The sequence below is a fragment of the Mesocricetus auratus genome, unplaced genomic scaffold, assembly GCF_017639785.1.
Source record: "Mesocricetus auratus isolate SY011 unplaced genomic scaffold, BCM_Maur_2.0 Super-Scaffold_100018, whole genome shotgun sequence".
NCBI classification, from domain to species: Eukaryota; Metazoa; Chordata; class Mammalia; order Rodentia; family Cricetidae; genus Mesocricetus; species Mesocricetus auratus.
In genome coordinates this window covers 38,525,985-38,541,253 of record NW_024429199.1, presented here as the reverse complement: position 1 = coordinate 38,541,253, position 15,269 = coordinate 38,525,985, and the positions used below count along the sequence as shown (strand labels likewise).

The window sequence follows — 15,269 nt, the reverse complement described above, 5'->3', positions numbered from 1 at the left end:
AGCATCATTCTATGGACTCGGGTCCTGGCCTATACTTTTAAATGGCCTCCTATGTTCAGAGTAAAATCAAATTTTCTATCCAGGCGCTCTGTAGACAGAATGACCTGCCTTCATCTCCCTTGCAGAGAATACCCTGTCTGTCATCCTGAACTGACTAACTCTCTGTCACTGGACTTTGAGTTGCTCCTTAATGAAATTAAGACCCTCAGAGACCCAGATAATTTGAACATTCTGTTCCCTTTTCCTGGGTGAACTTCCATGGGATCCTCAAAGGTCTCTTGTGACCAAGAATCCTTTGTTTCCCCGTGGCAATGGTCCAGCCCCTATCGCTCAGGTGTTTCCTTCCACATCACCCCGACTTCTACTGGAGCCCAGAACAGCAGTAAATGCTGCTCACAAAGAACAGTGGAGAAAATAGGAAGACAGGGATGTAGGCAAATGGCTTTTCTCTTTCCTCTTACGCTTCTTTGCTCTCTCTCAGGCAGGTAGGCAGTGGAGGCAGGAAACGATAGCTCTTTCATGGCTTGAACTTTTCTTTTATAAGAAGTATTTGCCTCGGTGGGATGGAGCATACCTGTAATCCTAGCACTTGGGAGTGGGGGGAGGGTAAAAGTTGCAAACTCAAGACTAGTTTACGTTATGTGGTATTTTCCAGGCTAGCTTCAACTCTACAATGAGAACATCTTTCAAAAAAAAAAAAAAAAACAACCAAAACTAGAATATAAAATAGACTACAGCAATGTATATCATGTATATCATGAACGAACAGGCTGAACTAAGAAAATACCCTAATTATACTTCTATTGGTGGTAGTAACAAGTCAGTCCAGATTGAGCAGTGCTACAAAACATATGAGTGCTACAAATATATGAGAACCACCAATAACTGAGACCCACCCTCGATTACATGTCTGTTACTTTGTTTTTGTTTTTGCCTTTGAATTTAAAGCACCATCAGTGTTCAATGTCCCAATTCCACCACTGTCTTTCTCCTACAGTCTAATGAATCACATTTTACAGTCTGATGAAATCTGATATTAAATTATTTATGTTACGACCCTAACACATGGTTAGGGCCAAGCTAACAAAACAAGAATTCTATGATTCAGACTGGCTGCAGGGAGCCAGTGGGTACGAAAACAGCACTTTGTATAGGGCATGTGTGTATGCATGAATGTCGCAGAGAGAGTGGAGAGAGGCTCAAAGCTCTCTCCATAAAATATTCACCTCTCGTTTGTGTTTCCCAATTACAAAGCTCTCTGTCATGCCTCCTGCATTACAGTGTCAGCAAAACCAGCCATGGCTGGTATTTATTGCAAATACATTTGGTGTGTTTACTAGCTAGGCTTGCTGATACTGACAAGCCAAGCACATAATGCATTCGAAAAGGCATGGATTTCTATCACTAAAAACACTCATAGGGGTCATGTGGTTTCTATAAATCTCTCAAAGAATAAGTCATCAAGCTTTCTTCAAGAGGAAACCCACTCTCTCAGCCAGGTATTTTGGCAGGGGTGTCTTCTTCTGAGCCATTCTTTGCCACCCAATCTGGGACACCCTCAGAAGTGGATGAAGGGTGGACATACCTCCCCTGAATGTGACCATCCACTGGTGGTCCACTATCTAGAACTTGAGACTTACCACCTTGGCTTGCTTAGCTGATGAGACATTACCAGACAAGACACAATCAAAGCACTGAGATGTTCTTGCCCAAATGGGCTAGCTTTCTCATGCCTCTGCTGTCACTAGAACATGTCCTCGCTAAGTTGGGGTACAAGAAGAACGGCATACACAAAGCAAAGACATGTGACCCAATTGTAGGGCTGGGGCTTAATGTAGACCTCCTACCTGTGTCCCACACAGAAGCATAAATGAGCCCAGCTGAGACCCCTTCCCCCAGAGACACCCAGCCAACCCGCATCCAGCAGTGAGGCCACACAAATCACTTGGTGAACAGCCAACACGCCATGGCTTCAGTTATGAAGTGGTCCCAGGAAGATAACAAAGAGGGCTTCATCACAAGGAGTAGCATAAATGAAACAAAGGGTGACATGCTTTTATCACTAATCAATAGGAAACCTCTGGAAGAATTTAAGAAGGGGAATGATATGGCATAGCTTGATTTCAAAGTGAGCACTCTGGCTACTTCACAGAGGAAGCAATAGAAAAGACTGAGATTAAGAAGCATGGTATGTGGTACAGAAATAGCTGATGGTGACTTGGATTAGTTTAAGGGCAACGAAGATAAAAAGAAGGATTTGGCAGCCATGGATGCATCAATGTGGACTCTGAGTGAATTTTTTTTTAACCCAGGGGTCTCTCATTCAGTATCCCCTGGTGTGTATCAGTAGGTGGTAATGCCAGAACCATAAAGATGTGCCTGATGCCTTCAGAGCTGGCGTATTGACATCCTTTGATTGATTGGCCTCTTTTCATCATCCAATGAGCATTGCGTGTACCTCAAACCACCAGTACATATTACTCACTTCCCCTAGGGTACCCTCTCTGATGCTTGCTCTAGGAAGGTTCTGTGACCCTCTTCTGTCTTCCCCAAACCTTTTGAGTCAGACATTTTTCCTAGAGTGCTTTGCCTACTCAGTCAGCATCCCATCCTGTGTTAGCTGTCACACAGAGTTGGTTGGGTCAGCATCTTCTGTCTCTTCAGTGGTACCCAGAGCTGCCTCACCTCATGTGCCGGATGTGGGAAAGAATGAGGAGGAGCTGGGCCAGACGACGATGCTGCTGCTGCAGTGTCAGGCCAGCTTTGGCCATCAGGTGAATCAAAGTGTCTGTGATCTTATCCAGGACCCGGTGGATGTGGTCCTTCTCCTCCAGAGACTTCAAGGTGCTGGACAGAAATGTGTACACTCCTGAACACAGAGAGAAAAAGAGTCAAAGTGGATACGCTCCAAGAGACAAAAGCATCCCTGGGACGCTACGCCAAGTAGCGAGCTTCTTCTGACAGCTGTACAACAATGAGGATCCAGTGGACACATTACATACCAAGAGATGATGTGGCATTCTTATGAGAGTGCACATCTTCCAGCCTCAAGAAGCCTCGTGTGTCTAACCAAGATCCTCCAAAAAGGACAAAACCTTGCAGCCATGGAACATTGGCCATCTCTCCTTGGGTAGATCTAATGTCAACATGAACTGTTCTTTCAGTGCTTACCATGACCTCAAGGGGAAATCATCATTGCTTCTTTGGGGACCAGAGGAATGTGCTACCTACTAAGGGAACACAAGTGGCATACTGGGGCTCTTAGGCTACACTTCGAATGCCAGCTCACTTTTGGTAATGATGGGCAGTCTGTCCTCCAGGAAATACAGGAGACCACTCATAAGCTTCACAATGAGTTTTGAGTAGCCTGGCTAAGTGATTAAAAGGTAATTTCTTGAGGTAGAGGTTATTTTGCCTCTGCTTTTGGCAAGGTTTTGAGTCTACACAAATTTTAGTCTTGGTTGCACATGCATGACATGGGTATGTTCAGAGGACTTTGGGACCAGCTGTTTCTCTTGCCAGTAAAGCATTTCCTCTCTTGACCTTCTACTGCAAAAGGGAGGCTGGGCAGAGAGAGACCTTTATGATGTTCTGTTCCTCTGACCAGTCTCAGGCTAGGCAACCAGAGCCCTCCTCTAGAGGTGCTAGTTTGGGAGAGGAGATGCTTAATGGGATCCTTCCTGTACAGGATGCTTAACCGTCCTCTTCTGGCCTGCGGAGCCCTATTTGTAAAAGGAACCCAGCAACAACAGGCAAAGAAAGAGCTAAATAAATATGGGGGGGGCTAAATAAAGAAGGAAGAATTGAGGGGAGGGTGAAAGGAGAGAGGGAGGGAGGCAGGAATGGAGAGATGATGAGGAGAGAAGGAGATAAGACAGTGAGATGAGGAGAGAAAGGAGAGATGGGAGAAGAGAGCAAGGTGAACAATGAAATCAGAGACAGGCGAGAGAAAAGAGAGGAGAAAGAGAAGAGTGAGTGAGGAGGAGGAGGAGGAGGGCATAGGGGAAGGAGGGGTAAGGAGAGGCAGGACGGAGAGGGTGGGGAGGAAGGGGCAATGAGAGGGAGGGGAGGAGGGGAGGGAAGAAGGGAGAAGGAGGAGAGGGTTAAAGGAGGAGGAGGGGGACGAGGAGGGGGAGGACTTTCAATCACAGGTCCTCCCTGTGTGTATTCCTTTTGCCCTTGGATCTCACACAGCGAACCCCCTAACGGATGAGACTACAGCTTTGCTCTTACTAACTTTCATCTTTCTGATCCGTTGTCTCCTTAAATGCCCATGTGTTCTCCTTTGTCTTGGTGGACTAGCCCCAACTTTTGAGTGTACTCCCTGTTTTCTGACTAGTAAATACTAGACACTTACCTGTGGTTTGAACCCCTTACTATCTACATTTTAATGCTAGCCCCACAAAATCTGAGAGTTCATTTCTTTAACCGGTAATTTTTATGTTACAAAGAAAACGGATGGCTCCAAGGGGCACTTTTTTTTATTTGTTATGCCTTGGGAGATTATATATATTCTTCCTCAGGCTAAGACTGAATTTTACTTGCATTTGTAACTTCCAGAATACTGATCACAATTAATAGGCACGCAGAATGTACTGCCCCCAAAAAATGATCCTATGACTAAATGAGTAGCCATTCATCCATTTCGACCTCCCTGTTCATGACATGTGGCAAGAGAATGCTACAGGAGGTATATGCTGTCCACGGTCTCAATGTTACAGGAGGTATATGTGTCCACAGCCTCAATGCTACAGGAGGTATACGCTGTCCAAGGGGCACTTTTTAAGACTGTGAAGGTGAAAAGGAATAAACAGGGACACAAACTGGGGACATTTTGGAAATGGCTTAAATGATATGTCATTGACATAGTACAGCATCGTCGTCCTGGCCTGGTCAGGTTAGATCGAAGAACCCATTGTTTTCAGTTCATCCTGTTACCTAATATGGCTTAGCTCAACTTGGCTGAGTTGCTGATGGCAGCTCTTACATGGCTCTCAAATTGTCACATGGGTGAAATTTGCATTAAATACTCACACAAGGAAGCACTACTCAAGTCTCTGGTGTGTGTTGGGGACATCTGACCCTCCTAGTAGTGACACTCCATTAATTCAGTGCTGGGGATGACATCCAGAGACTTGTGTCTACTACGGAGTTTCCCCCAAGCCTGTAACCCATCATCTCTTTTTAATTTCATTTTCAGCTTATTTGATCTTTATTTAAAGAAGGTAAAATTTAATGAGGTGTGATTGTAGAGTGTTGACAAATGTTCCAATTTATAAAGCCATCATTCAGATTAAAATCTAAAACCCCTCAACCTCCCCCAGAAAACACTTTTTGCACTTTTCCAGGCAAATGAAATCACTTACCCAGAACACCTACTCTTCTGCTCAGGCCAATAATGACCTTTCTACGTGAGTGCTGCCCACCATTTTGATGGTCTGACTTACACTCTTGTCATTTTGTAAGTTGCTACCAGGTCAGTATTGTAAATTGCTTTTTTTGTTTTTTTGTTTTTTTTTGTAAATTGCTTCTTTACTCTGGTGGAAGCTGTGGTGGCGCCACACCCCTAGAAAAAGACATTAACACCATTCTGCACTTCATTAGGTTCCACCTTTCTTCAGAAAGCCACAGACAAACCATGAGGGCTGACACCTGACAGGAAACCAGGGTGCATCTCAGAGTCTACCTGAACATTGTTCTTGTTCACAAGTTAATAGAGTTCTTTAAAAATTACTATCTGAACCTTTTAAAAATTCTTCCATGCACAAAAAGAGAGAATGTTTCACACACATCATTTTTTTCCTTTCCTTTTCTTTTCTTTCTTTCTTTCTTTTTCTTTTTCTTTTTCTTTTTTTTTTTTTGAGACAGGGCTTCTCTGTGTATCTTTGCCTGTCCTGGAACTCACTCTGTAAACCATGCTGATCTTGAACTTACAGAGATCCAACTGCTTCTGTCTCCTGAGTGCTGCGATTAAAGGGGTGCGCCACCATGCCCAGCCACACACATCGCTCTGTAAAGAATAAAAATTAAATGCATTGCCTGAGAAGCAGGCATTAGCAGAGGCTCTGTAGCATGTATTGTATACTTCCTTATTAGGTGTCTCTCTTAATTCCTAGGCATTGCTAGTGTTAAAATTTTACTTTAAGTGTTTATTTTTCCTTCAGCATTACTGTAATGTGTATTCATGAACTTTAAAACTATTTCGTTATATGCACATATGTAGTTACATAGGCATGCTATTTCCTAAACATTGTTCTATACTTCTGCAGTGTGATTTGTCAATGGCACATTGTTTAGATTTGCTTTATAAAGATAAAGACATCACTGGGCTATGTCCTGCCTAACTTCCATGTGGACTTGTAACAGAGGAAGAGTGAGTCCATCAGAAAATGAAGCAAGTGCCCAGTGGCCATGGGGTTGGCTTGGAAACTGCAGATGGCATGGAGGTACACCTTGGTGGACTTGTCTTGGCTTCAGCTTCCCATGGCTCTGCCTCTGAGGTTTACCCTGTGTGTCATTGCCCACATCACTCTCTGGTCTCCTAGAAGACTTATTACAAGATGCCTGGCCAGGGAACCTGCCTGGCCCCAGAAGCTGCATTAGTCCAAATTGAATGAAGAAATTTCAACCCACATCTTTTTCTTTTATGACCCAGGATGCTGCTTTTATTCAACAGTAACCCTCTCTTGCTCAAGAAAACCTCAGAACCTACCATCTAATAGCTTGGGGATTCTTGCCAAGGGAAGTAGCCACCACACATTGCTCTCCCACTGTGCAGAGTGTCAAAATACACATGTGCTGAACTTCAGCAAACCCCACAGTCAACACAGTTTGGTGTTTTGGGGGGGTTGTTTTGTTTTGTTTTGTTCTTTCAGTGCAGGAAAAAGACATGACACTCCAAGTCAGCAAGCCAACTTTTCTTTTGGGTCTCCAAGTCTGGCTTCTCCACAGTGCACGTGCTTGCCTGGGTTCCTTCACCCAGCAAGCACCTGTCGAGAACTTTCGTGTATGTTACTATGTTATCTGACAGGGATTCCAAGCTTTCTTTCCTTCAAACAGTTAATATTTGAAGAGAAGATACTGCCTGCGGAGAGAGAATTTTCTTAACACAAACTGCTAGGATGGAGGACATTTCTTGGAGCAAGTCTGTTTTTCTAGTCCTGCTTTGGCACCGGCTCAGCTTATCACCTCATCCTTGTCAGCGTGCACTTCCTAGCTGTGCAAATAGACTTCGAAATAAAAATGCAGTCCTGTCTAAGTGCCAGTGATCGACAACAGCCACCATCATCCTTTTGGACTTTTCCTGGCAAAATACAACCCTGTGTTTGCTGCTTGTTGCCCTTAAGGATCTTTTTGAGGAGGAAAGGACACCCAGATTCCCAGAATGCTCCAGGTGCTGCGGCAACCACTGTTAGTGAGCATGGGCACAACACAGCTGCTGGTTTGTCTGTGCCATACTGTAGACAGCTACTTCCAGAAGCCAGAGGCCAGCGTGCGGATCATAAGAACCTTCAGAAAGACTCAACCAGGCTAGACTTTGGTCACTTTGCAGGCTATGCCAAACCCTAGAGATGGGGGAGTCTGTCTGGAGGCATAGTTGGCAGACCTGAACGTGTCCGGGTTGTGTTGCCACCACTGAGAGATATAGAAAGATTCTGCAGGAAATATGGTAGTAGGAAAGAATGACAGAGAAGCCACAAGGATACCCTCAAATGAAAGGTGTGTGTGTGTTTGTGTGTATGTGTGTTGTGTGTGTTACTGTGTGTGTGTGAGTATGTGTGGTATGTGTGTGTGGTGTGGTGTGGTGTGTATGTGTGTGGTGTGTGTAGCTGTGTGTGATTATATATGTGTAAGTGTGTATGTATGTGTGTGACTCTGTGTGTGTGTGAAATTCCATGTGTGTGTGACTCTGTGTGAGTGTATGTGTGTGTGAGACTCCGTGTGTGTGTGTGTGTGACTCTGTGTGAGTGTATGTGTGTGTGAGACTCTGTGTGTGTGACTCTGTGTGTGTGACTCTGTGTGTGTGTGTGAGACTCTGTGTGAGTGTATGTGTGAGTGTGTGTGTGTGTGTGTGTGTGTGAGAGAGAGAGAGAGAGAGAGAGAGAGAGAGAGAGAGAGAGAGAGAGAGAGAGAGAGAGAGAGAGACTAGGGAATGAACTTTGGGTATCACCCATTGATGGGGAAGTCATATATATATATATATATATATATATATATATATATATATATATATATATGTCAATAAAGCACTGTTGGCCAATAGGGAACCAAGATAGGTGGGACTAGGAGTCCAGGAGGACTCTGGGGAGGAGAAACACAGGAGTCAAGATGTAACCACCTTAGGGGTCAGAAGCCCAGACCCTTTTCTCCAGTAAGAGAAATACTTACACGGGTTAAATACTTAAGTCAGAGCTAGCCAGTAAGAAACAAGCAAGGCCAACAGCTTCATAATTAATACAGTGTTACTTGGGGACTACAAAGAGGCAGAGCCCAGGAGACTGGCGGGAATAAACCAAAGTGGCTGGCAAGGAAAAGCCTCTCTTTACATAATGGTGATCAGGAGTGGGATGATGAATTTCCACACAGAATGACAAAAGCTTTAAAGGAATTTTAGAAACAAAAGAACAGAGAGAAGCACGGCTTTTTTTGGTAGCAACATTTTCTCAGGTGGGCTCTGTTTTGCTAGCGACAAGCAGAGACTCACTCGGCGCGCTTAAGGGAGTCTTCCTCAACATAAAAAAAAAAGCAAGGTTCTTTTAAGAGGCTCTTCTAACAATTGAAAGGTGTGTAAGCACAGCTGGAAGTGGCAGTGACCACATCTCCAAGCCGGCAGCTTTTGCTGGATCTCAGCATAGACGGAGACTGTGGATGGAATCAGGCTTACGCCCGCCATCTTGGAAAAACTGCAGTATAAACAGCCTCGATTTTAACAGATAAGACACGTGGCCAGAAAAACATAAAGATTTACTACTGTCATACTTGGATGAAGAAAAGCCTCTAAAGGTTTACAGTGTGTTTAAAAATATACGTAAGATTGAGAGAGAAAAAAAAACGACAAAGTGGTAAATAAGTAGAGAAGCCAGCTGTGGTGGCACACGCTGGTAGGAATTGCTCCAGAGGCAGAGGCAGGTGGATTTCCAAGGAGAAACCCTGTCTCAGAGAAAAATAAATAAAAGTAAAAGAAATAAAATAATAAAAATAGATAAATAAATAAGCCAAGTAAAGATGGAAAATACACAGAGAGTCTGGATACTGTATGCTATTGTGTTTTTCAGTTTTTTTGATTGCTCTGGAAGGAACAACTGCTAAAGTACACTTGATTATAAATGATGCTGAATTCATTCAACTTCTATCTTTTGAAAATGTCTTGACTTCAAAATTTAAGTATAAGGATATGTTACTTTGGAAAAGAGGTTTTGTTTATGTTTCTACAGAAAATGAAAAGCTGAGGATTCCTTCCAGGCTTCTGTGATTTGATGAACCAAGACCCCCAGAAGCAATGGCCCAAGTGATTCAACATCTAAGACAGCTAAGATGATGCAGTCTTACAGACCCTGAAACTAAGGACTTATACAGGTTTCTGAGTTTTGTCATGATCCCCATGGTATGAACAGCGCCCCCTTCCAGCACGAAGCAGTTTGGAATGAGCGACGTCCTAATTCCCATCTTGTTTATAAATCTTTGTTTTCATTTAAATAGGATTGTTTATAATTGGTTAATGATCACAACCAATCTCTTTTTAAAGGAAAAAGGGGATTATGGTATGGAAATGAGTACTTTGTATTGGTATGGTTTTTCATTTATTGATAAATTCAAGGTCAATTATGTGATATGTATATTTCTCCTCTTGATTAAGTATTGTGCTTATACTGATCTTTTAAAACATAATGCATAATTCAATACAGACTACAGATAGTTACTTATAATAGTCAGAACTTATAGTTAGGTAAGTTATGTTTTCTAGATATACAGAAATATATTTGAGATAGTCTTCAAACCTTTCAAAGACCTTCAGAAAATGGCATTTTAAATGGTTTAGGGTTTTTCTTGACAATGAGAAATGTCTGCTCCTGGCAGCACCAATTACGTCTGAGAGGAAGATGGGCATTGAAGAAACTCGTTATGGAGTTTGCTTTCAACCCATGCTAGGCAAACACTGCCCTGTGCTTCATCTCCACCCTCCAGCCTCACAGGATTTGTCTTGAAGCAGGACTTCACCTAGCTGCCCAGAGTAGCCTCAAATTTACTCTGATGTCTAGACAAGCTTTAAAGTTGGAGCCTTCTGAGTCAAACTTCTGAGTAGCTAGGATTACAGGACTACTCTACCAGGGACGACTAGAGATCTTGACATAACCCCACTTTTTCTCAGGCTTGCATGACCTTAGTTATCCCCTTTTCCCACTAGAATGCTTTTTCAGTTTATGCCTCACAAACTGGGGATACACTCCCATGTTCTTTCCACCCAGCGAACTCTTCTAGAAGTCATAGGAAGACTGAAGCACACCCAACCCTGAATATACCCAGGAGCAAGCTTAGGCAACCCCTGGGCTCCTGGCCTGCCCTGACACTAACCAACCTCCACTGGGAGGCTCATGTGACTGCTAGCAAGAAGAATACTGAGTCCTTGGGTTTACCAGATGCTGGAGGACAAATTCTTACAGCAAGGGAATCGTATTCGTTTATTTTTTCCAAAAGGAATAATGTAGTAGCTGACCTTGGGAAGGTTCCTCAATCTACAGCAACTTTAAAAAAAAAAAGAGCAAGGATGATTCGAGGGGAAAAGATGGTGAAGACTATTAGGCTAAGAGTTCTAAGCCACTCAGCTTGAATCAGGAGGAAGTCACAGTGTTCATGGTAGACGCGATGGTGCAGGTTTCCTGCAGAGAAGTGTCACTACAGCCAGTGACTTTTCTCAGAAATGCCTTAGAGACAGACCATGATGTCATCAGTCCCAGTTGGCTCTCTGCTTCTCCTACGATTGCCGCTCTGACTAGGAATCATGCTATTCCTGATAGAATCTTTAGTCAGTGTGGTGGCTTAAATGAGGTGTCCCTGAGTAAGTCTCTGACATTTGAATTCTTGGTCCCCAGGTGGTAGCCCCGTTTAGGGGAGGCTGAGGGGGTGTGGTCTTGCTGGAGGAAGTATGCCACTGGGGTTGGACTTTGAGGTTTCAAGAACCACTGGTGCTATCAAGTGCACTCTCCCTAATTCCTATTTGTGGTTTGAGATGTGATCTCTCAGCTGTTGCTCCAGGCACCATGGATGCTGTCTGCTGTCTCCACCATCATGGATCCTAACCATCTGGAACCACAAGCCCAAAATAAACTGTTCTGTAAGTTGTCTTGGTCTTGCTGTTTTGTTATAGCAACAGAAAGGCAACTAATATAGACATCTGTACTTGAAAGCAATATGATTGCTGTTGTTATAGCAGGAAGGGCTATTCTAGATGTTCTACAAAGTACAGGACAGTCCCAGGCAATAATTTCCTCCTATAAGCTGTACATCTCTGGAAAGTCTTGTTGAATGAATATACTATAAATATAAATTTGAAGTAAAATGTTTTGAAAAGACAGCTGGGGTTCACTGGCAAAACAATTAACAACCATGTTCAGGGCCTTGAATTTGACCCTCAGTTACACACACACACACACACACACACACACACACACACACACCATGCACATACATATACACATGTGCATACTTGAACCTATTTTAAATGCTTTCACAAGACTGTATCCAAAAGATGCAGTATGCTGATGAGTTTATAGAAGGAAAGCTTAGACTAAACACGTTTTAAGGCTATTAAGAACTTCCTCAATGAGGAAGGGCCTCATTAAGACCCACCCGTAGCTGAGGAACCCCTGGTAATTAGTAGCTGCTGCTGATGGCAGGAGTAGCTAGTTTTCTTCAGTGGTGTAACAGTGAGTAAGCAGCCCATGTTCCAGTAAATAACCTCATATCCATGCCCACACAAGCAACCCTAATTAACCTTAGTGGGTCATTAAATTGACATTAAAGTAAGAGGGGGGCTGTTGGGAAAAAGAAGGTGTTAAGAGTAATGGAAGGAGAATATGAAGGGGTAATGGGACTTGAATATGATCAAAATATATTGCATACATGTGTAAAATTTTCAAATAATGAATTTAAAATATCTAATTCTTAAAAGGAGCTTTTGATGCACATTTTCAACTGGGAGTACCATTAAAGGTTCCCAGCTGTGCATTTACTTGAAGTTATTTCAATGTCATTGAGCTGGTACTACAGATACAACAGAATTGGTTGTATAGATGCATAGAGGACATGTTAACTTTTCTAAAGGAAACTGGAGCCAACTATTATGAAATTCCACACACAGATAAAATAGTGTGTTCTTGTCTCTTATACATTCTTAAATAATCTTTGTAAGACTGGAAGAAATTCATTTCATGAACAGTATATACTGACTCTCCAGGGGTTCTTGTTTTTATGTTTTACACTGGTTCTGTCTCCTCCTAAGTTCTTCAGAGCAGTGTTGCAGTCTAGCTGTTTTCTTTTTCCACTTCATCATCTGTGTTCCATTGCTTATCCATAGGATCTACTCTAGAAAGCCCTTTGCAGTTTGAGAAACTGATTGCCTGCACTGTGGCAGGACATTAGGATACCTATGTGTATTGTTTCCTGGCACTTACCTGCTATCCTAATAAAAACAGACACCTTGTCAAGGTGTCTTTCATGTAGCCTCAGACGGGTTGAAAAACTGTTTCTTCATCATCATTTTTCTCTCACGTGAAACAACATTGTGTTTTTCATAAAGCATTATTACTACATTGATTTGTTTCCCTCCTTTTACAACATGCAAATGGGCTTTGCCTGACCTTTCAGAGTCATACTAGCTCTGATTTGTCATGTCCTATATTTCTTTGGTAGAAAACTTCAGATTATGTTTATGTTCAAATATTTCTCATGATGACCACAGCTAAGCACTTGAAGAGAACAAAACGTTTGCCAGTCCATGTATATCTGCCCTGGAGTGTATAGCTACAGCGTTGTATTTTAAATGAGTCTAGTACAATTCTTCCTTTGTGTAGGTTATGAAAACACACTGATTTATCTTTAAAATATGAATATCGTGGAATCTCCTATGAAATTTTACAAGAGGCAACAGTTGCCCAGGCTCCATCAAAGTCTGATAATTTTGAGCCAAGGGTGGAGTGTGCTTCAACAAAACTCTGCATTGGCGACTCATGTACAGCCAGAATGATGAATTATATGACTGCCTTGAATTTTACATCATGTGACCACCAAAAAGCAAAATCTTGACAACACGGATAGTGAAAAGCATCCTATCATCACACTCCAACTCTAAAGGGTGTCTTCTCTGTATGTGTCCTTGGCAAGGTGCACTCTGCCTCTCCTTTCCCCTTTTTCCAATCACGACCATTAGACTAGAGCTTAGGAAACAACTCGCTAAAGTGACAGTCTTCATTTTTCCAGCGTCCCTGAAAGGCCACAGAACAAAAGACTACAAAAGCTAACTGGACACTGTTTTCCTCTGTTCTCACACCACAGCCATCAGCACAGCCAATTTTTCTGACTCTTAAAGGTGCGGGGGTTTCTCCTCACCAGCAATGAAGCAGTTCCCCAGCAGACACCACTTCATGCCATCTAATGTAACTCCTTCCCAACATCTTCCTTCTGGAGATAGCAAAACATTCTATGAGGAAGACCTAGGTCCCCAGGACTGTGTCTCACCTCATTCAGTGTCACTTGCCGGCTCTGGGTTGCTCTCATAAGGTAGCCAACAGTTGGGGCTCTCACAAGTCCCTCCTTGCTGGGCTTTGATTAATAACCTCAAGTGTCCCATGTAACTCGGGAAAATGATAATTTCTGTTTCTTACCAAGAGCATGATGAAAGATGCAGATGGAGATGTTCCTGGACCAGAGAGGACAGTGATGCTTTCATGCCCCATGGGGATGCATTGTACCCTCCACACCCCCTATTCTCAGCTATTATTAACTTAGACTCTGGGATTTTGGAAGGTGCTTTGCTACTTAAGAATGATGGGCTAAGTCATTGACCACTGATGATGAAATAGATCTTCAACTCTAACCATGCATTGATAACCACCTCCTGATGCCACCAAGGGGCTGCATGTAAAAAGACTATCACTTTGGCATTTTCAGAGGCTTTAAGAGTTGCGTGCCAGGAAATGCAGAAAGACAGGCAGATGTACAGACACAAGTGCATATTTCACAGTATCTCAAACATGAACCTGTTAGTGAACTTGGCATTATTGTACACAGCTGCATGTTTGAGTCACTACACAGTGTGGGGTGTCTCTGTTACAGCAAGTGCCCCATTCCAATATAATTCAAAAAGCATTTTCTACTCATGGTTAAACAAGTACATTGAGACAGGAACAGCATCTGGAGGGTATTCACTGTACCTCCTATCATTGGCATTTTCTACATTTTAAGCCCTTAGGAAGGATGATTTACTTAGAATCCCTTTTCTTCTCAAATGCCAGTATTGCTATTCTTTGTAACAGAAGCCACAATTGTGGTTCTAGAAACATTTAGTCATCCCCCATCATGCTAACTATTCATTCTGAGCCCTGACATACTTCATAGCAGCCAGTGTGTTGAAAGAACAAATTGAAGTGGAAAGAGCAAGCCCAGGACATTGAAATGCTTTGTTTGTTATGAGTCAAAGACACAGCACTACCGAGGACTTCACGGGGATTGCTTTATGCCATTCAGGAACTTAATTATCATTTTTGTGCTTAGCAAAGTAGAGGATTGCTCTGAGAAATATGTGTTCACTGATTGGGGAATGTCTGTCCTTTTCCAGATCAGCAGTTATTTACCGGCCAGGTGAAGACCATTCTCAGGACCCAGTCATTGTGAACATACCATTATGCCAGTGCATATCACATGACATGTGTGGGCAACATCCCTTCTGTGTGAAATCATAGAGGGAGTGATAACTGAAAATGCATGTCTCTGCCAGAACCCAACACAGGAACAGGTGGTCCTGTTCACTTAGGACTCCTCTACCCCTACAAGTGTGTTCTTGGCACCAACAACCATTAAACCGTACAGGCCTGATTCAGAAATATCTATCAATTTGGTGTAATTTTTATTGAAATGTACTAGATGTTCTTGAAGGTAAGTGTGTAGCACATCAACACATTTGAGCTGACTCAGACGATGAATCTCTTAATGACTTCTGATGGAGATACTGATGAGATGATTCAGTTAGCTTGAGGCAAAACAGGATACATGGG

General features: G+C 42.8%; 1 protein-coding gene across 2 annotated transcripts in view; it reads right to left on the bottom strand.

Moving 5' to 3' along the window:
* Positions 1 to 15,269, bottom strand: part of Esr1 (estrogen receptor 1) — a 336,108-nt gene that overhangs the window by 4,831 nt on the left and 316,008 nt on the right. For both annotated transcript variants that reach the window (XM_013126759.3, NM_001281325.1), the window contains 1 exon segment: positions 2,686 to 2,869. In XM_013126759.3, the coding sequence (XP_012982213.1) occupies positions 2,686 to 2,869 (184 nt within the window).